Source organism: Planococcus citri, chromosome 2 (genome assembly GCF_950023065.1).
Source record: "Planococcus citri chromosome 2, ihPlaCitr1.1, whole genome shotgun sequence".
Taxonomy (NCBI): Eukaryota; Metazoa; Arthropoda; class Insecta; order Hemiptera; family Pseudococcidae; genus Planococcus; species Planococcus citri.
In genome coordinates this window covers 64,074,256-64,095,653 of record NC_088678.1, presented here as the reverse complement: position 1 = coordinate 64,095,653, position 21,398 = coordinate 64,074,256, and the positions used below count along the sequence as shown (strand labels likewise).

Genomic DNA, 21,398 nt, shown 5'->3' with positions numbered 1-21,398 from the left:
ACACCCCAAACATTTTTTCTCTTGAAGTAAAATCAGTAATATCCAAAATTAATTTTCAAAAGCTATCGCAAAATTGGGTCGATGGTTTACCTAAATTTCGATAGAAAATCAAAAATTCCAGTCAGAATTTTTTTTTGGAGCACTTTTAACGAATTTTGAGCCCAAATAAATATGGGTAATGATTTTTGGAATTTTTGAAAGTGGCCTACCAAAATGGTTTTACGTTTTTAAATGAAATTCATAAAATAAGTCTGTCGAAAATTTTCTTGAGCAAGGAAGCGAACATCCAACATATCTAAGTTGGTGAATAGAAAATCATATAAAAAAATGAACGAGGATCTCGGATTTATTCACCTAGGTACATATAATGTGTTGGGATCGTATTAGAAAATAATATGAAACACTTCTATACAATATACAATGCTTATGGAGACAGAAAAACAAAAATGGAAACCATCTTTTGAAAAAGCGTGGTCATTTAGAAATGTAAATATATTGAATGGTATCTATTATTAAATGAGTTTATTGAGATTTATCAAAATCATTTTTTGCTTTGTAACCAAGACTGCAGTATGGTCTTGATTTTATTTTCCAGTTCTATTTGAGACACCGCAGAGTGTACATCTCCTAAACTTTATATAAAATGCCTAGTAATGAATTCTCAAGACGCTGAAGAAGCTGAAGCCATCCGTGTTAACCAAGCGCGCATGATCTTGAATCTGCAAGAAAATATCCGTGCTGGCCTAAAGTTCGAAGGCGCCAAATTTGTAAAACCAAAAAAAACAGCCAAATCTGCACAATCTCAATCAGCTTCGTTAATTCCAGTCAGGAACAAGTTCGAAAGTATCTCTGTGCCGGAAGAATCTAAACCAAATGAACAACCTACCAAAGAAAAAGATACCAACAATCAATTAACAACAACAAAATTCAGAGTTCCTCCAATTTTTCTGGCTGATGGAAACATTAAGGAACTAACCAGTAAAATAGCTGAGCTTGGTTTAGAAGATTATGATGCAAAAGTATTCGGCAAGAGAATAAGAATTCGTTTATCTACCCCTGATGACTATCGAGCACTAACAAGATTCTTCGATTCCAATAATTGGCAATATCATACATTTCAAAACCAAGTTAACCATCTGTCAGTGGTCATCAAAGATATACCTACCAGTTTGTCAATAGAAGATATCGAAAATGAATTGATTGATAAAGCCATACCTGTTATTCGTTTGCACCGTCTCTTCAACAGAAGTAAAGAACCTCTGCCAATTTGTGCTCTTACAACCAAAGACGATGACGATGGAAAACAAATCTTTTCTTTAAAAAGCATTTATCATGTACTGATTCGAGTTGAACCACGAAAGAAGCCTGATATTGTGCAATGCAAGAATTGCCAAGAACTTGGCCATTCTAGAAATTATTGCCGAAGACCTCCTAAATGTGTGAAATGCGCAGAAAACCACCTAACTTCCAACTGTCCTCATGGAAGACTGCCTCAACCAAAATGTGCAAACTGCAATGGTCCACACACAGCAAACTTTCGCGGATGCCCGATGTTTATTAAAAAACAACCATCAAGTTCTGCTCCTCAAGCTCCTGAAAATGTTAACATATCCAGATCCGTGCGCAAAACTCCAACTATCGCAACACCGGCAGTAAGCTATGCAAAGATTACAAAACCTCCTGATGTGAATTCTGATCAGTTATTACATATGGATATATCTGGGATTATGCAGCTCCTCAACTCCCATATTGAAATGGTTAACAACTTGACTGAAGCTCTTCGATTAACACTACCACTCTTACAAGCTGTGGTAAGTAAATTAACCAAATTCATTCAAAATGATAAATAATTCTAACCATTATTCTCTTAAAATCCTCAACTGGAATGCAAATGGTGTTAAAAACCATGATCTTGAATTAAGGAGCTTCCTATCCATACATGATATAGATATAGCATGTATATCAGAAACACACTTAACAACTAATGATAATTTCAAGATTCAAGGCTTCAAAACTTATCTAAAAAATCGTAATAGCATAAAAGCATCTGGAGGGGTTGCTATCTTGATTAAAAATGAAATTAAACACAACGCCATATTAATACCCACTCTACAAAATCTAGAAACTGTAGGTATTCAACTTGAAAATTCCCACTTAAATCTTATAGCAGCTTATAAAGAACCTCGCAAAAAATTACTATTCTCAGATCTTCAAAAAATTAGTGAAGTTGATAAGAAACCTCTAATCATCTGCGGAGACCTAAATTGCAAAAACATCATTTGGGGTTGTAACAAAACAAATGGGAATGGTAAAAAGCTGCTAGATATTTGTAGTAATTTAGCCTTACAAATAGAAAGCCCTAATAACCCTACTTTCTTACCAACTTCAGATATCTTGGACATTGTCCTTTATAAAAATACTAAACCAACTTCTCAAACTGTCTTGAATGAATTAAGTTCTGATCATCTTCCTGTTTTGATAAAACTAGATAATCAACCTATATTAAACCCCCCCTCAAAAATCTTGCAAACAAACTGGTCTTTATTCAAGGAAGAATCTGAAAAAATCTCTTTTAACCATATTAACCTTCAAACCACAAATCTTATTGATGATGCTATTTCTGAAATAACAAATAAAATAAAAACAGTTTATAACTTTAGCACTACAGAAAAAATTCTTCCAAAGTTTAAATGGCAAGTCCCTTTACGTATTTTAAATCTTATAAAAATAAAAAATAAAGTAAGAAAAGAATGGCAGCAATTGAGAAACCTAGAAACTAAAACTAAATTGAATCGCTGCATTCGTGAAATTAAATTTGAACTATTTAAATTTCGTAATGATAAATTCCAAAGTTTCCTTTCTAATATACCAATCAACAACTCTGATATCTGGAAAGCTACAAAACAAATAATAAAATTGCCTCAAGATATCCCAATCTTGGGAGATATTCCAGCTACTTCAGACCAAGAGAAAGGTATTCTTTTTGCTAACCATTTTCAAAAAATATTTGGTAGGAAAATTTCTACCACACAACAAGAAGAAAATCTAATGCAACAAACTATATCATTCATCACTAAGACTCCCACAAGAAGAATTAAAGAAACCAATGCTGCTGAAGTTAAAACTATTCTTAAAAAACTTAAAAACAAGAAATCTCCAGGCATAGATAGTATCACCAATTTAACTCTAAAAAACCTTTCTGAAAATTTTATAAACCAACTTGTAAATATTTTTAATGCCTGTCTTAAACTATCCTATTTCCCCAAAAATTGGAAAACTGCTGTCTTAATTGTGATACCTAAACCTAATAAACCAAAAAATGATCCATCTAACTACAGGCCTATCAGCCTCCTCTGTTCCCTCTCCAAAATTTTTGAACGTATTCTTCTTAAACGAATCCTTAGTAAAATTTCAAAAAAAGAATCTATTCCTTTTCATCAATTTGGTTTTCGTAAAAAATACTCTTGTGTTTACCAAGCCCAAAGAATTACTAAAATCATTAATGATGGGTTTGAAAACAAATTATATTCAACTGCATGTTTTCTTGATGTCAAACAAGCCTTTGATTCTGTTTGGCACAATGGTTTACTTTATAAATTATGTCAACAAAATCTTCCCTTATACTTGATTAAAATAATAAAATCATTTTTAGAAAACAGGTCGTTTACTGTCCGGATAGGTTCTAGTTTTTCTCCTATTAAAAATATAACAATTGGTGTTCCGCAAGGTGCTGTTTTAAGTCCAATACTTTATAACCTATTCTGCTGTGACTTCACAGCAGGACAAGATTCTGTCATTGCATCCTTTGCTGATGATATCTGCCTTCTCCACCAAAACGCTAACCTCGATATAGCTATTAATTCCCTTCAAAATTCTATAAATACTTGTTCTAACTGGTTTAAATGCTGGAAGCTCGAACTTAACCCAAACAAATGTGAATCTAAAATCTTTTCTCTTCGTAAAATTGATACCAATATGAACATTCAAATTGATAATACCTATTTACCTTGGAAAAGCGAGTCAATCAGATATTTAGGTATTCATCTAGACACAAAATTAAATTTTACTGATCATATTGATATCAAATTAAAAACTGCCTATAATCGTTTAAATCTACTATATCCACTTCTAAACAAGAGATCTAATCTCAGTATATCAAATGGTAAACTACTTTACACATCCCTGATTCGTCCTATCTTGACTTTTGGTTCTATAGTATGGATAGGTAGCTCTAAAACAAATTTTAAAAAGCTCAACACATTTCAAAACAAAATTCTTCGCATCGTAACCCACAGCCCATGGTTTGTCCGCAATTCACAAATACATAGAGAATTAAATGTAACAGATCTGTACACTCATGCTCTAATTTTAAGTATGAATACATATTGTAATATGTCAAAATTGTCAAATTTACGTGATATTCTTTTACCAACAGTAAACAGAAGATTAAAACCTAAACTAATTCAAGACCTATTATAAAATATGACGTAAGTTTGTAGTTTGTGATAGTACTTTGTGTACTGATACAGTAAATAAATATGATGATGATGATTTTATTTTGAGCCTCTTTCAACTCCTCTTTGTCTCCATCTTCATACGGATCTATATCACCGCAATGGGCTGTTCCTAAAACAAAAAAAGGATGAGTCCATACACTAATCATGCCCAGACTATGAAAATGTCCAATATTGATAGTCAAGATCATTGCCATGCCATACCATTAATAAGTATAATCTCATAAGGAGCATTTTTAGGTACATGAGTCACACCAAGGGCTTTCCACGGATCGTTGGATCCATGAACAAATACGAGATTTCCAACATTTATTTTCTTTCCTCCGTACATGGTGTTGGTTCGATAGATCCCGTGGTTTAGTCGTGTTTCGTTGAACCTGGAGATATTTCACGTCAAGTTATGGATGTAAGTAAAAGGGAAGAGAAAAAAATGAACTAAAGATGACTTACTCTGGGCCAAATACATCTTCACAAGATTTAGTGAAATACTTCGAAGGAATGTGAGCTCCAAACAAATCCGAAGACTTGCTAGAAGTTTGATAAAACCCAAATTCTGTGCAAAGTTGGTAATTCCATTGTCTCTCTGAGAACAATAATTGATCGTATGACTTATGATGTAAATGTGTGATGTGTGTGTGTGCTGATGTAACCTACGGGAACTTCTTGAGGTGTCACACTCCGATGTGAACGGGACCGCGATTTTTGGAAAGAGCATAGTCTAAAACCCCCCAAAACCAACTTTTCAGCTGCCCAAGTTCATTTTTCGATTTTTGGCGAATTTTTGAAAATTCAAAATTGACTGTTTTTGGCGATTTATGCTTTTTTTAAAAAAGAATGTACTTGATCAGTTAAAATGGTCAGAATAAGTGCCAAAACTAATATTAATTACCCAAATCCAAAATTTTACAATTGCCAGCCATTCTGGAGCCTTCAGCGCGATTTTTCAATTTCTCCAGAATTTTGAATTTGCTCCAGAAGGCGTGAATATTAGTCGGGGAGCCCACTTAAGGATAAATTGCACCCCCTCCCCGTCGATCCTCCGGGACAACTTTTTTCTTAAAGGGGGAGTCCTAAGGAACATTTCTAGCCCTTGTACTCAAAAAAAAAAGTGGCCCTACTTACAAAATGGGGGCTATTTTGATTGGCAGGTCAGTCGAAATCGCAGATTTTCCGTTCCAACATACTTAGTACTTGCGCAACTTTTTTCAAACTGTACAAAGGTAGATCGAAAGATCAAGCACAAATTTACCACCTGTCAAAATTTCAAGAGCTAAAGTGCGTTTTTCGATTTTTGGTGAATTTTTGAAAATCAAATTTAGGCCAAAAATGAGGGGAAAAATCAAAATTTTACCGAATCGACCAAGAAAGCTGAAATTTGGGATACACGCTACACGCTATTTTCGACATGCCAAATCGATTGGAAACTGTTTCAAACCGTCTTGAGCAGTTCTGGAGCCTCCAGCAGATTTTTGAAACTCGAAATTCCCACAACATTTCACCCAAATAGAGTTAAAAAGCTGAAATGTATTCTGCAAACTAATTTCAATACGCTACGAAGTCAACTGCAGGGGAAATTTCAAGTCGTTTTGGAGCACCCAGCGATTTTTTGAAAATTACTGGAGCCTCCAGTAAATTTTTGAAACTTTAAATTTCCTAAAAATTTCATCAAACGGAGATAGAAAGTCAAAATTCATTCTGCAAACTAATTCTAATACGCTACGAAGTCGTCTGCTGGTGGATTTCAAGTCGTTTTGGAGCATCCAGCAATTTTTTGAAAATTACTGGAGCCTCCAGTAAATTTTTGAAACTTTAAATTTCCTAAAAATTTCATCAAACGGAGATAGGTAGTCAAAATTCGTTCTGCAAACTAATTTTAATACGCTACGAAGTCGTCTGCTGGTGGATTTCAAGTCGTTTTGGAGCATCCAGCAATTTTTTGAAAATTACTGGAGCCTCCAGTAAATTTTTGAAACTTTAAATTTCCTAAAAATTTCATCAAACGGAGATAGGTAGTCAAAATTCGTTCTGCAAACTAATTTTAATACGCTACGAAGTCGTCTGCTGGTGGATTTCAAGTCGTTTTGGAGCATCCAGCAATTTTTTGAAAATTACTGGAGCCTCCAGTAAATTTTTGAAACTTTAAATTTCCTAAAAATTTCATCAAACGGAGATAGGTAGTCAAAATTCGTTCTGCAAACTAATTTTAATACGCTACGAAGTCGTCTGCTGGTGGATTTCAAGTCGTTTTGGACCCTCCAGCCACTTTTTGAGAGGTCTTATGGTGTTTTTTGGAAAATTGAAATTTCCAAGAAGTAGCTGGAAGCTTAAAAACCATTTAAAACCACCATGTAGTCGACTTCATATCGTATTGAAATTAGTTTGCAAAGTAAATTTCAGCTTGCCAACTCCATTTGGTAAAATGTTGCGGGAATTTCAAATTTCAAAAATCTACTGGGGGCTCCAGTAACTTTCAAAAAGGCGCTGAAGGCTCCAAAATGATTTGAACTCACCTGAAGTCGTCTTCAGAGGGTGTTAAATTGGAGCGTAGAGTAAATTTCAGCTTTCCATCTCCATTTGATGAAATTTTGTGAAAATTTAAAATTTCGAAAATCTGATGGAGGCTCCAGGAATTTTCAAAAAGTCGCCGGAGGCTCCAAAATGACTTGAAATCACCCTGCAGTTGACTTCGTAGCGTATTGAAATTAGTTTGCAGAATACATTTCAGCTTTCCAACTCTATTTTGGTGAAATGTTGTGGGAATTACGAGTTTCAAAAATCTGCTGGAGGCTCCAGAACTGCTCAAAACGGTTTGAAACAGTTTCCAATCGATTTGGCATGTCGAAAATCGGGTGTATCCCAAATATCAGCTTTCTTGGTCAATTTGGTAAAATTTTGATTTTTTTCCTCATTTTTGGCCTAAATTTATTTCAAAAATTCACCAAAAATCGAAAATCGCACTTTAGCACTTGAAATTTTGACAGGTGATAAATTTGTGCTTGATCTTTCGATCTACCTTTGTACAGTTTGAAAAATTTTGTGCAAGTCCTATGTTGGAATGCAAGATCTGCGATTTCGACTGACCTGTCAATCAAAATGGCCGCCATTTTGTAAGTAGGGCCACTTTTTTTTTGGGGTACAAGGGCTAGAAATGTCCCTTAGGACTCCCCCTTTAAGAAAAAAGTTGTCCCGGGGGATCAACGGGGGGGGGCTGCAATTTATCCTTAAGTGGGCTCCCCGACTATATGAAGTTGGGCAGTTAAAAATCGAGTTGTACATGTATGTATTACACTCGACCTATTTAACGAGTTTACCTACATTTGAGCCGATTTTGAGAGTGACACCTCAAGAGTGGTTTTTTGAGGTGTCACTCTCGCTCCAAAACGGCTGGAAGTGGTAGAATTTGCGCTCCGGGGGTTAGTTCTTGAAGAAATACAGCGATTCGCACAAGTTTCAAAAATTTCCTCACAAACGGTTGTCTTTTGATTTTTTGGATTTTTTAATTTTGAAAAAAGCTGGTCAAAAAACCACTCTAGAGGTGCACTCTGGAAATCGGCTCAAACGTAGATAAACTCGTTAAACAGGTCGAGTATAATACACAACTCGATTTTTATCTGCCCAAATGCATATTCACGCATTCTGGAGCAAATTAAAAATTCTGGAGAAGTTGAAAAATCGCGCTGGAGGCTCCAGAATGGCTGGAAATGGTAAAATTTGGATTTAGGTAATTAATATTAGTTTTGGCACTTATTTTGACCATTTTTACTGATCAAGTTCGTACTTTTGAGAAAAAAGCATAAATCGCCAAAAACAGTCAATTTTGAATTTTCAAAAATTCGCCAAAAATCGAAAAATGAACTTTGGCAGCTGAAAATGTGGTTTTGGAGGTATTAGACTATGCTCTTTCCAAAAATCGCGGTCCCGTTCAAATCGGAGTGTGACACCTCAAGAGGTTCCCTAGTGAGGTAAGTTGAGAGTGAAACGGGGTTTTCAAATCTCCTCCAGGGACACCACTTACCGAGCTGAAACGTTTGATGGGCAACTTTCAACTCAGAATGAAGGTCTCTGAAGAATTTGGTCGAAGATCGTAAGCTCAACTCTCCACAAGGTAGTGCAAAATGTAAACCCTCCAAACGCCAGATCAGGTGTCTCAACTTACCCCGGTGCATCTTGAATTATGTAAGTACTTACATGATTATTTAGTGAGTGTAACTAACCTCCATAATAAAAGTACGGGTATGTGGTATTTTTCTGTCTTTCAACACGGTTTTTGTTACTATGATTTCTCCAACCCCATAGATATGATTTTATTATGAAAATATTGACTGCAGCGTACAGATCAAGCTGTAACAAAAATATAGGGAAATTGTACGTATTATTGACGAGGACATTGCGAGATTAAAATTTTGGGTTAGACGCTTACTGCTGAGACGCCAGCATAAGTCATTATGTCACAAATAGTCTGAATTGTTGGCGGGTCTTCGGTTATTACAGCGCTAGCTGCTCTCTTCCCGCGATTGTTTTGCACAACTTGGGCAATATTTTCAGCCAATGCGTCGAATAGAGATGTTATGTCCTCTGGAGTGTTCTCCAATTCAGTGTATAATCTGGAATGATTATATGGATTAGAGTTCATTATTAGTAGGTACCTATAGTCTTTGTTGGAGTGTTATGGAATAATTATGAACGTGATATGTATACTGAAATAATCTGCTCGCGTGTCTCCGTCCTTTTTCAGTTTTGATTAAACGGTCCAATTGTTCATTAGCTTCGGCAATTTTACTAGAACACTTCGGATTGTGGAGATCAAGTATTGATTTTAGTTCTTGATAATATTCTTTGGGAATGGAACAAAAAAAAACGATAAATAAAGGTTTTAGTTTTGCTACATGGGGATTATTTGAAATCAACTTCATGTTGGGTCAAATTCTTTGTTTATCCCCAAAAATGAAAATGGCCTCTTTGTTAGGAAATCAATGAATTGACCTAACATAGGATTTAGGGTTGCTGTGTCAGTCAAAAGACATTTGATTTCTATTCTGCATTCGAAATATGCCAGTATTACTTAAGAAATAGGTATTTACCTGAAAAATCCGCCTTGGCCAGAAGTGGAGCGCTGGAAGAAACTGCTCCATGGACTAGGTAAGGGTATTTGAGACGAAGCCATGCTGCCAAAGTGCCAGCATAGCCGCATCCAAACACGATCCATTTTGTATCATTGGACATTGCGTATTCTTTACTTACTCCTCGTATAAAATAGGCAATATCGGCGATGGCCTGGCCGCTGTTCAGATGAATAAGATTCTGTACAGTGGTATCGCTGCAAAATGAAAGTGAATAGTTGAAGTTTTTCGTAATTGAGTCTGTGATTTAGGATTTTGAAAAAATCTGTGTAACAATTACAATAATGTTGTTTACTTTTTCGGCACACTGTTGCCATAGAAGCGATGCTCTAATGAGAAAATATCAGCATTGAAAGCTTCAGCATACGACACCCATTGCCCACCAAGAACCCAGTCCACCACACCATGACCTTCGCCTTGTATTATCAGAAATGCTGGGCCGTCATCTTTACGATACTTTGAGTTTCTCCAGTAACGCTGAAAATATGCCATATCAGAATTACATAATTGTTTGGAAAAATTATTGAAAAAAGCTTGCGATTGTAGGTGTCATTTTTTCCATCAAAAGACAGCAATAAATAATAAGTAATTGAAGACATTGGTTTGAGGCGGATGGTTAAAAGCGATCAATGTTTTGTAGGTACGACGTCGTGCTTTTTAATGAGCATATTCGCAGTTGACAGTCCCAATAGATAGCGCTGCTACGCGCTGCTACGAGCAATGAAACTAGGATAACATTTTTCATTACATGTATTCTTATGGGAGATTTGCGATTTTCAAAAATTAATTAAAAATCGTGTAATTATTGTAGGAGTGTAATTTTTACTTCAAATGAATGTTTAATTCTTCTACTTTTTGAGAAAATTTATTACAATTTCTTAAACATTGTTTTTCTTGTGAAAAAATTGCTTTGCACTTCCTATGTTTTTCAGCATTTCAGGATACAATAAACAATGCAAATACGTTGTAAATGCGGTGCAATTTTTTTGCAAGAAAAACCATGTTTAAGAGATTGTAATAAATTTTCTCAAAAAGTAGAAGAATTAAACATTCATTTGAAGTAAAAATTACACTCCTACGATAATTACACGATTTTTAATTAATTTTTGAAAATCGCAAATCTCCCATAAGAATACATGTAACGAAAAATTATATCCTAGTTTCGTTGTAGTTCTGTTTCGACCGCTAGATGGCGACTACTTTGCTGTCAAGTGCGAATTAGCCACAAATATTAATTGCATAAGTCGAAGCATCGAATTACTTGTGTTTACCTGTGAAAATTTTACTTCATTGACCGGGTTGAAATGGTCTAATATCTGTTCGAAATATCGGGCGGATGTCTCTTCTCGGTTTTCATCTGTCTGTGAATATTCTTCTCTTAAAGTTCGATATAACCGCCTGTCAACTTCAGGTTCTTGTTTACTTATCGTCGATGGAACAGTCAGAACTGAAATTTGAACTATCCATATTACCCAGTTGATTGTTTTCTCGAGATACATCGTTCAAGGTATGATAATGCTACGGAATATGACCAGTAACTAAACGTACTAAATGATGCTTGTGTTTAACGTAAAACTAATTGAATCTGTCGACTTCGTTGTGTTGCGTAGGTTTCAGATATTATTAGAAATTCAAGAGTACGTAGTACCTCTACCTATGTGTCGGATTTGATGGCTGCGATAAAAGGAGCATCGATTGGCTCTTATGTAGCTTGATTTTTTTGACCTTTTTCATTCCTCTCCGTTCCCTCTCAAAAATCTGGACAGTTGCGAATTTTCTGTCGAGGTCATCCCTACTTGAACCCTTCTAATTCATTGCCAAATCAAGTCTTAATCCTGAATTTGTATGAATTTCGTTGAAATCCTTCTGACTGGAATGTTCTTATGGTCCATTGGTCCTGCAAAAAAAAAAAAAAAAATTGAACATATAGTCCAGGAAAAATAACATTCCATTGGGAAAAGTGAGGTAGAAAGCTGAATTTTGGTATACAGGTCCATTTTTTGGTGCTGAACACGAATCCGATGAGTCTCCGGTCGTCCCTGCTGAGCTTTCTCCCCTATTGTGGATCTAAGCCCCCCAAAACCAGTTTTTTGCAATTTTCTCCCCCGCATTGCATTTTAGTAAAAAATGAGGTTAGACACAAGAATCTACGTCAAATTTCCGATCTAGTGACATATCAACTTTTCTTCTACCCTCAAGGGGGTTGGAACCACAACCATTCAAAAAAGGGGGGTTCCCTGAAAAATACAAAACGTCTATAGGCGCCTAAGAGGGGTGAAATGGTCCCCGACAGCGGTACCCACTTTTCATGCTAATATCAACTCGAACGCTGTCGGGGACCATTTCACCCCTCTTAGGCGCCTATAGACGTTTTGTATTTTTCAGGGAAACCCCCTTTTTTGAATGGTTGCGGTTCCAACCCCCTTGAGGGTAGAAGAAAAGTTGATATGTCACTAGATCGGAAATTTGACGTAGATTCTTGTGTCTAACCTCATTTTTTGCTAAAATGCAATGCGGGGGAGAAAATTGCAAAAAACTGGTTTTGGGGGGCTTAGATCCACAATAGGGGAGAAAGCTCACCAGGGACGACCGGGGACTCATCGGATTCGTGTTCAGCACCAAAAAATGGACCTGTATACCAAAATTCAGCTTTCTACCTCACTTTTCCCAATGACCCTTTTTTTTCATCTAATTTTCCTGGACTAATACTCCTGGGGTCCCAAAACGGATTTTGTCAGTGGTCCCAATTCCTATTACCAATCCTGGGAGTATGATAGGCTACCAGCCTTAGTTTTCCTTTGCTCTAACGAGGTAACTCGTCAACTCCGATCTAGATAGCATGCCAACCAGACCTCTGAACCAAATTTTCAGCTACTGAAGTTGATTTTTCAATTTTTTGGGCGAATTTGTGAAAATGGTGAAGATGGCTTACTGGTATAGGTTCCTATTTCTCAAAACAAAAAAAAAAGAGCAAATAACCTGAACTTGTTTTCTATACTCAAGTCAAATTCTAATTTTCTAGCAAATCTGAAGCCTCCAGCAAAAGTTGAATTTTCTCCAGCAACTTCAAATCCCTCCACAACACGTTGTAATCAACTTCGGCAATTGAAAATATAATCCTATCATGAATTTGACCTTCTGAATCGATTAGGACCGATGAATCGCAAATCTGAGATGACGAACTGAAAAATGTATTTTTTTATTTTTTTTACGATTGAAAAATTTCAAAGAAGGAGGGTCATTATGGCCATTTTCGTGCCCCTCGCTACTTCGAGACTTGAATGGCCTTTTCTTATCGGGGATGGTCCCTATTATTAATTTCGGGTGATATTTTCCCAGGGGAACCCATAGAGGCGCTGTGGGGTGGCCCCAAAGTCGAAAATGTCAAAAATTTTTAGAACCACTGCTCGAAAATGTAAAAAGTTAAAAAGTAGCGAATATATGTTGCTTTAAGGGTAAGCAATGCAGCACGTAACGCTTTTTTCATTTTGACCCTTCCCGTCGAGCCCTCAATAACTTGGCTCATATCGAAAAATTCAGTTTTTAATTTTTTTTTGAGGTCCACATTTTGGGAAACTATGAGAAGCTATCGAGGTCCGGTTTGCGGCAAAGATGTTGCATTTTACTTCTTAATCGACTGGCATGCTTGAATTTTTATTTCAAGTCAATTTTTGACTTCATCTTTGCAGATCACTTTCGGGGGTGGCGAACTTTGAGAACCCCTGAAAAAAGTTCTAAAGTCAATTTTTTCAAACTTTGAGTTGAAATAGTCTTAAATACATGTGTTTAACCAATATAATATGCGAATGCGTTACTTTCATTCAATTTAGTCATTTTGGCTGATTTTATCAAAAAAAACAGTGATTTAACAACAGGCATAGCATTATCGAAGCAGTGATTTACATAACAACTGGCATAGAATTTTATTATTGCCGGCTGCTTTTTTTTTTTGATAAAATCAGCCAAAATGACTAAATTGAATGAAAGTAACGCATTCGCATATTATATTGGTTAAACACATGAATTTAACACCATTTCAGCTCAAAGTTAGAAAAAATTGACTTTAGAACTTTTTTCAGGGGTTCTCAAAGTTCGTCACCCCTGAAAGTGATCTGCAAAGATGAAGTCAAAAATTGACTTGAAATAAAAATTCAAACATGCCAGTCGATAAAGAAGTAAAATGCAACATCTTTGCCGCAAACCGGACCTCGATAGCTTCTCATGGTTTCCCAAAATGTGGACCTCAAAAAAAAGTCAAAAATTGAATTTTTCGATATGAGCCAAGTTGTTGAGGGGGTTGCAAAATGATATCAATTGAACTTACTACTAGTAGCGATAAACCATGAAAAGGGCATTAGCGGGGCTCGACGGGAAGGGTCAAAAAAGGGGGTTCTAAAATTTAAAAAAATAAAAATACTCTCGCCACAACCCCCAAAAAGGTCAAAAATGAAAAAAGCGTTACGTGCTGCATTGCTTACCCTTAAAGCAACATATATTCGCTACTTTTTAACTTTTTACATTTTCGAGCAGTGGTTCTAAATTTTTTTGAAATTTTCGACTTTGGGGCCACCCCACAGCCCCCCTATGGGTTCCCCTGGGAAAATGTCACCCGATATTAATAATAGGGACCATCCCCTCTAAGAAAAGGCCATTCATGTCTCGAAGTAGCGAGGCACACGAAAATGGCTATAAAGACCCTTCCTTCTTTGAAAAAAATACCAAAACCGTTAATTTTTGCAACAAAATCGCTCAAAAATTCCTCTACTCTTCCTCCCCCACCCCTGAATTAATTGGAACCATTTTCCAGCAATCTAGAGTCTTCAGCAAAAGTTAGATTGCCTCCAGCAACTTCAAATCGCTCCAGATGGTGTGATCAACTTCGGTATCTGAAAAGTTGGTTCTGAGGTTTGGGTGACATGCTCTTTTAAAGAGCCAAATTTCAGCTCGATCGGAGTTAACGAGTTGTAAAGATTTCCTTGTAAGGAAAATCATTTTGAATTTTTCAACTCCATGGCAATTCCAGTACACGTATTCGTAGCGTTTAAAACGTTTTATTAAAATTCCGGGCATCATGTTTCAATTTGTAAATGTGTACTTCATAAAATTATACCTACCTACCGATGCATAAACGTTGTTAATTATTTGTAATTCGGGACAATTTTCATGCGAGTAGGTATATGAATTACAAAGTCAGTGTACGCGTGTTCGTCACGTGGGTAGCTTGTTCTTTTTTTTTTTCTCTTTCTTTTCTTAAACCACTACCTACGTTTATCAATCAAATAAATTCATAATGAGCGTGATATACGAGAACTACCTATTTTAATGGACTCGAACCATCCATTGTTGAAAAACAAATTAATTGAGATCTTCAGTCAGTGTAGGATGCTGCTAATAATGGGGCAGCAGTTTGTAAAATGTTGCCAAAAAGACTATTTTTCGACTTTTAACTGTTTCAGTTCATACATACAAACAAGTAAAATTATTTTTGATTTTGGCCAAAAAAAGTAAGATTATTTGATATCAAACTTTAATAGAAACTTGATTACAATTTTTTACAAAAAATTTTTTTCTGATTTTTTAAAAACAAAGCTTTGGCGAATTTTTAAGCTTTCACAATCACAATGAAAGTTCAACATTGAGCTTCATTAATTTTGATGATTGATTTCATCGATTTATTTTTCACATAATTTCTGCTGATTTTAGCTGCACAAGTAGGACTGTAGTTTCGCCAGTTGTACCAATGTTTTTTTTTATGGAGGGGAAACGGACCACTCCATATCGTGGCTGGGTACTCATAGGCAGAGCTGGCCAAATCTATCTATAGAAATGGTACCACCGACATTTCAGATCGAAGTAAGGTTTTGAAAATGTTGTAAAATGGTTCACAGAGGGGTGAAAATTGAAAAAGTTACCACAAAAAATCAAAACTAAAACAAACTAGAGAAAATACACAAAACATGGGCAAAATTTATATTAGGATCCAAAACAAAATATGATTCAATACAACTGACATAAAGATCATTGAAAATGATCAAACATTTGCAGAGTATAAGTTTTGGTAAGTAAACAAAAAAAAAGTATACAAAAAGACAAAAAGTGAATAAAATTACTAAAAACAAAAACCACTGATAAATACAAGCAAGTGCTGAAACTGGAAAAATAAAAAGTATTCAACGTTGAATATGTAAAAATTAATGAAAAATCTGAAAATTACACATAATATTGACAAAATTTGCTAAAAACAACAACAAATTAGTAAAATTATCATTCAAACTAACTTGCAGATTGAAATGGCTACAATATACAGTATTTAAGAAAAACATGTGAATATAGAGCGTTTACAGCGTTCAATTATTACGTTCAACAATCTAATTTCATTCATTCATAATAATCATAAAAAATAAAAAAAATCGAGATTCTCTTCAAATTATGTTAGAAAAGGTCCTAAAAATAGGCAGACTTTTAAAGCAATTGTTTTAAGAAATCTAGGAAAGGAGAGCACGAAATCGAGTTTTGAAGGGAAAAGCAAATCATATAAAAACATTCTTTGAATGGTGAGGCTTGAAATGTACCTGAGGGAGGGGGCTTGTTTTTTTTTTTATTAAAAAACCAGAATTTCAATTTGAAAATGACCACACTGACCAAACCAAATTCAATTTTCTTCCTTAAAAATTGTTATTCTGATTCCGAATTTCTTTTTAAAATGTTGGTTTGAAAAATTTACCCCAAATAAGTTGGTAAGCCTATTTATTAATGTGAAAATTTTTGTAAAATGTTGTGTTTTTTTTTTTAAATTTTGAAAATCATAATTTTAGCTGGAGTAGGTATTGACTTTTCTATCTCCAAGAAGGGGAAGGATGCATCTCGCATTAAATTATTTTCAAACATTAAATTTGAAAAATCCGTGAATCTGAAACCCCTAGCACCCTGGCGCTGTAGCCAAGCCCACAATGGAGAATGTTGTGCCTACACAGTTCATTTGAAGCGTTTCAAATATAGGTAGCGTATTTTTTATTTTTTGGACCTTTAATTTGAAATTCATTCAAATTTAAATACCACCTATGCTAACTTTTCATGATTTGAATTCTTGTTTTTGTTATTTTAACATAATTTCAACATTTCTTACTCAATCATTTTACGTGCATTTTTGGCACATTTCATAGAAATTACACCAGTATCAATTTTGTTTCCCGAATTTTATGTTTTTATTTTTCCATCTTGTTTTGAAAATTTTACGTTTTTTTTGTTCATTTCGTTTTCTAGAATTTCAAATTTCTGTTTGTAGAATTTTCATTTTTCATTCGGAGGTTGTGAGGGCATCTAACAAGTGTAGTGAAAGTAGTGAAAAAGTAGTGATTTTAAAAATGGGTAGGTAGTGAAAGTTGTGAATTTTGTTAAAAAGGTAGTGAAAAAATTGAAACGCGTCTCTTTTTCTCGATCTTCCTCCGTAGAAAAGAGCTCATTTGTTGACTTTTTTAGAGCTTGAATATTACACATTTTTGAAAGATTTTGCTCTCGCTTCGCTGGGGCTATTTGCTCTTTTTCCACGTGAAAACTTATTGTTCACATTCAAGAAATGTTCCAAGTTTGAATTCAGAAAAATAAACTCCTTTCCGCATGAAGAATTTTTTTTCTTCACTTCTCAAAACATGAACTTTTGAAAGATTTTGGCCTCGCTTCGCTCGGGCTTGTTTGCTTATTTTTCTATTCTGAATTTTTCAAAAAAGAAATCATCATTAATTTGAATTTTTAAATTTTGAAGCAAAGTACTTTTAGATGATAAACTTTTTATTATCAACTCATCCCACATAAATTAGATGATAAACTTTTTATTATCAGCTCATCACACACAAAAAACATCATATTTTTTTAAAACTCTCGAAATACTGATTTTTGAAAGTACAATTTTGCCTAATATTCACACAACGCATAAAAATTTTGATTTCTTCTTCAAGTCTGGAATTTTTTAATTGAGGTAAAGAGAAACAAACCTGACGAAGCAAGAGCAAAAGCTTTATGAAAATCAGTGTTCGAGTGTTTTAAAAAAATATGATGTTTTTTGTGCGATGACTGATGAGTTGATTAAGTTTATTATCTACTTTGCTTCAAAATTTAAAAATTCTAATGATGATTTCTTTTTTGAAAAATAAGCAAACGAGCCACAGCAAAACGAGGCCGAAATCTTTCAAAAATTCATGTTAAATGAAGAAAAAAAGTTCTTCATGCAGAGAGGAGTTTATTTTTCTGATTTAAACTTTGAACATTTCTTGAATGTGAACAATAAGTTTTTCACGCGGAAAAAGGGTAAATAGCCCCAGCGAAGCGAGAGCAAAATCTTTAAAAAATGTGTACCTACTACCTACTACCTACCTAATATTCAAGCTCTAAAAAAGTCGACAAATGAGCTCTTTTCTACTGAGTGAGATCGAGAAAAAGGGACACGCGTTTCAATTCTTTCATTTTTTCACTTACCTATTGTTAAAAATATATTCACCTCGTAATATTTGGCTATCAACTCTTATGTTTATTTCCTGTTAAACTTACTTTTCTCTTTTATATGTATTTTGATGATATGGCAGCACGCAGCAGTAGTGTGAATTTTTTTTTAAAAAAATAATAAATAATTTTATTTAAATGTCGGAAAGTGGCAAAGAGTATTTAGAAATGGATATCGAAAACGTAAATATTCGCAATCTGATGGTTGAAGAAAATTTCGAAGGTTCTTGCAGTGATGACAACTTACAGAGGATGGCAGTTCTTTTACAAGAGCTGGAAGACGAAAATAATAGATTGAAACGAGAACAACTTACGCGTCTGTCAGCTCTGGAAGCAGAGATTTCGCGATTAAAAAATGTTGAAGTGGAAAATGTAAAATTAAAATAACGTATTCAGGTACAAAGTAATAATCGTAATAATTCCGGTAATAATCGTACGTTTTTTAAAATGGACCCTCATATCGATACTTCTTGGCCGATTAATATGAGTAATTTTCATTGGCCCAAAAACATGTTAAATATGGATTGTATCAAACTAAAAAGTAAGGAAAATTTTGACGAGTGGAAGCAACGTCTTGATTGTGTCTTTATGAATCACAAGGCAATGGAATTTATCGATAAAAAATATCCCCCTTTATTCGGCGCTTCTCCAAATGTACAAATTATGCGAAAAAATTTCATGCGCGAAATTTTAAACGATTCGGTACAAAACAAGGACGATAAAAGAATAATTAACGAGAATAAAGACAATTTAGATATCGCTGTTTTAAAACTTTTTGAAAAATATCATCGTAAAAATCCGTTACGAGATCTTCATCAAATGAAGCTTCTTTTCGAGTTGAAATTCGTTCCTAAAGAAGATCCGCGTGAATTTATCGTAAAATTTGAAAAAATTATAGAAGAAGCTGAAGTTGCTGCAGAGGAGAAGTATTCTGACGGTTGTAAGTTTACCTGGTTACTGTGGGTTTTAAGAGAAACAACAATTGAAAGTCGAATTCAGGAAATGTCTGATTTTTGTTCTTATAAGAAACTAACCGAGATTTTTATTAATTTTTACGAATATCAGCATGCTAAAAAGGAAGTCAATAACGATTCGAAGGTAGAGTCTAAAGCTGTATTGTCAGCTTCAGCAGCACATCGTCCGAGATTTTTTATTAATTTTTACGAATATCAGCATGCTAAAAAGGAAGTCAATAATCAAACGACCTGTTACCTTAAAAAAGAGCAAAAAAGAATTTTGAAAAAAAATCAAAATTCATCAATTTTGAGCCAAATATGGCCAGAAAATTATCACAAAACAGGCCTTCCCACTGATTGCAGGTCGCTGGACTCGAATTTTGATTCCATTTCACCGCAACCCTACACCCTGCACCACCAAGTGTATTTCATCACAAAATCCACCCCCACCCATAGCAAATTTATTTTTTGAAAAAGGGCTAATAATAATGATGTTCTGATTGTGCCATATACCAATTTTCAGCTCGTTCGGATGGTTTGCGGCCAAAATAACCCCCAAAAACAAATTTTCAACCTGTTTCTAGCCTGAGCAAGAAATTATACACTATACAAGTACGAGCACTCGACTTTACATCGAAATATAAAAATCCAGCAGAAATAGTGTAAAAATCATTTCCTGGGGTTGTAATTATCAGAACAAGCAGGAATTTAGTATAATGACTGTTTCCTGTTTCAGTACAACATTGATGTGTCGTTCACACAAATTTTTTAGAAAAATAAATTTTAAGAGGGGAGGGGCGGATTTTGGGATGAACTTGATTGCGGGGGTTCTGGGTTCAAAGTTGGGATAAAATAGAATCAAAATTCGACTTCAGCGTCCTTGAATTAGTGAGGATACGTGTTCGCGATAATTTTGTGGCCATATTTGGCCCAAAATCGACGAATTTTGATCTTTTCAAATTTTTTTTGCTCTTTTTTAAACAAACTGGTCGTTTAATCAAAACAGTGAGAAGAGCTTTCCTTCAAAGAGTGGAGCGCTACAGGAACATCAGGTTTGAAATGTTGATTTCCTATACTTTCTTCATCCTACTCAAGTTTATAGAAAGTAAGTAGGTCTGACAAAGTTAGAATGGAGTGGAATTATTATTTTTTTGTTTTTGTTGGAGGTGGGGAGGGGGGGGGGGTTGATCCGATCACGAATTAATATTTTCGTAATAATTTTCGATGGCGTTTTTCCTCAATAATTTCATTTTATATTTCATTTTTTTATTCAGTGTAGAATTTTTCGCAATGTTTTTTTGGATATCGATTTCAAAATATACTTAAACAAAATATACTTCTGAGAAAATTTTCAAAATTTAACATTTTAATGTAGGACTATGTTAGTGTAACCGGTTCGGTTATATTCGGAGATGTTTGGGTAAAGTTGTGAGCTTATCTTTAAGTTTCCTCTTTTGGCTGTTTGGCCGTTTTGTACAGTATTATTGTATGTATCGTATGTAAATACAGTCCACTTTTTTCGATGAGTTTTATTTCGAATATTTTCGTTTCGTAGTTAAATTGAGTCGATAAACATTATGGTCCTTCGGGCCGGATCTTCGTAAAGATCTGGTCGAATTTAAATTATGAATTTTGTGAGAAAAGTTCGTTTTTCAATAGTTTCGTTTGTTTTGTCGTAAAAATTCGTTAATTTGTTGTTTGTGATGGCTGGCGGAGATGCCGCCAAGAAAGCTGAAGCTTTGGCGCAAAAACGAGCCGAAGAAAAAGATAAATTGGAAAAATCAAAAAGGTCGTTCGTTCGCTACTGTGAAAAAGAAAAGGGTACCATATCAAATTTAATTGAAAAAACACCATCGTTGACTGTAGCTACCGCATTGGAGGCTCATTTGGAATCCTGGAATAGTGCTTTGAACGATATCGCGAGTCTTGATGCGCAATTGCTGGATTATATCAAAGCTACTGATGAAACCCTCGAAGCTGAAGAAGCTAAAGTATGTGAGTTTCATGACGACATTAGATTATATTATTATGAATTATGATATGGTTGGCAAGTTAAAATTAATTCAAGAGAAAATAAATACCATGGGAGGTTCGCCTTGTTGCTCTGTTCAAAATATTTTGTTCTCTGACTTGGTTCGTAATCCTATAGTTAAATTACAAGACGTTCCAGTTCCAAAGTTCGACGGAAGTTTTGCTAATTTTCCTGACTGGTATTTTGAATTCTCAAGCATTGTGGATAAAAACGAAAGTTTCAATGACTTTGAAAAATTTGAGGTGGCCAATGGCCATTATTGAAGAGGTCTTTCCAGACT

At 34.8% G+C, this 21,398-nt stretch overlaps 1 protein-coding gene across 2 annotated transcripts; it reads right to left on the bottom strand.

The window, feature by feature from the left end:
• Positions 1-320: 320 nt before the first annotated feature.
• On the bottom strand, positions 321-11,197 carry LOC135837013 (putative serine protease F56F10.1). Of its 2 annotated transcripts, XM_065352132.1 has the most exons (10): positions 10,906-11,197; positions 9,930-10,111; positions 9,596-9,831; positions 9,213-9,348; positions 8,935-9,118; positions 8,729-8,855; positions 4,965-5,097; positions 4,719-4,891; positions 4,561-4,626; positions 321-591 (listed from the first exon to the last, which is right to left on the bottom strand). In XM_065352132.1, the coding sequence occupies exons 1-10, from the start codon at positions 11,131-11,133 to the stop codon at positions 542-544; spliced, it is 1,515 nt and encodes a 504-aa protein (XP_065208204.1). In that variant the 5' UTR covers positions 11,134-11,197; the 3' UTR covers positions 321-541. The 2 variants fall into 2 exon arrangements, with proteins under 2 accessions (XP_065208204.1, XP_065208203.1); XM_065352131.1 differs by lacking the exon at positions 321-591 and having other exon boundaries at positions 2,824-4,626.
• Between the last annotated feature and the right edge of the window lie 10,201 nt (positions 11,198-21,398).

Coding starts and splice junctions, on each gene's coding strand:
- LOC135837013 (XM_065352131.1), bottom strand. CDS start 11,133: ATGTATCTCGAGAAAACAATCAACTGGGTAATATGGATAGTTCAAATT. Junction 10,112..10,905: donor ATGAAGTAAAATTTTCACAG/GTAAACACAAGT, acceptor GCATATTTTCAG/CGTTACTGGAGAAACTCAAA. Junction 9,349..9,595: donor GGCCAAGGCGGATTTTTCAG/GTAAATACCTAT, acceptor CCATTCCCAAAG/AATATTATCAAGAACTAAAA.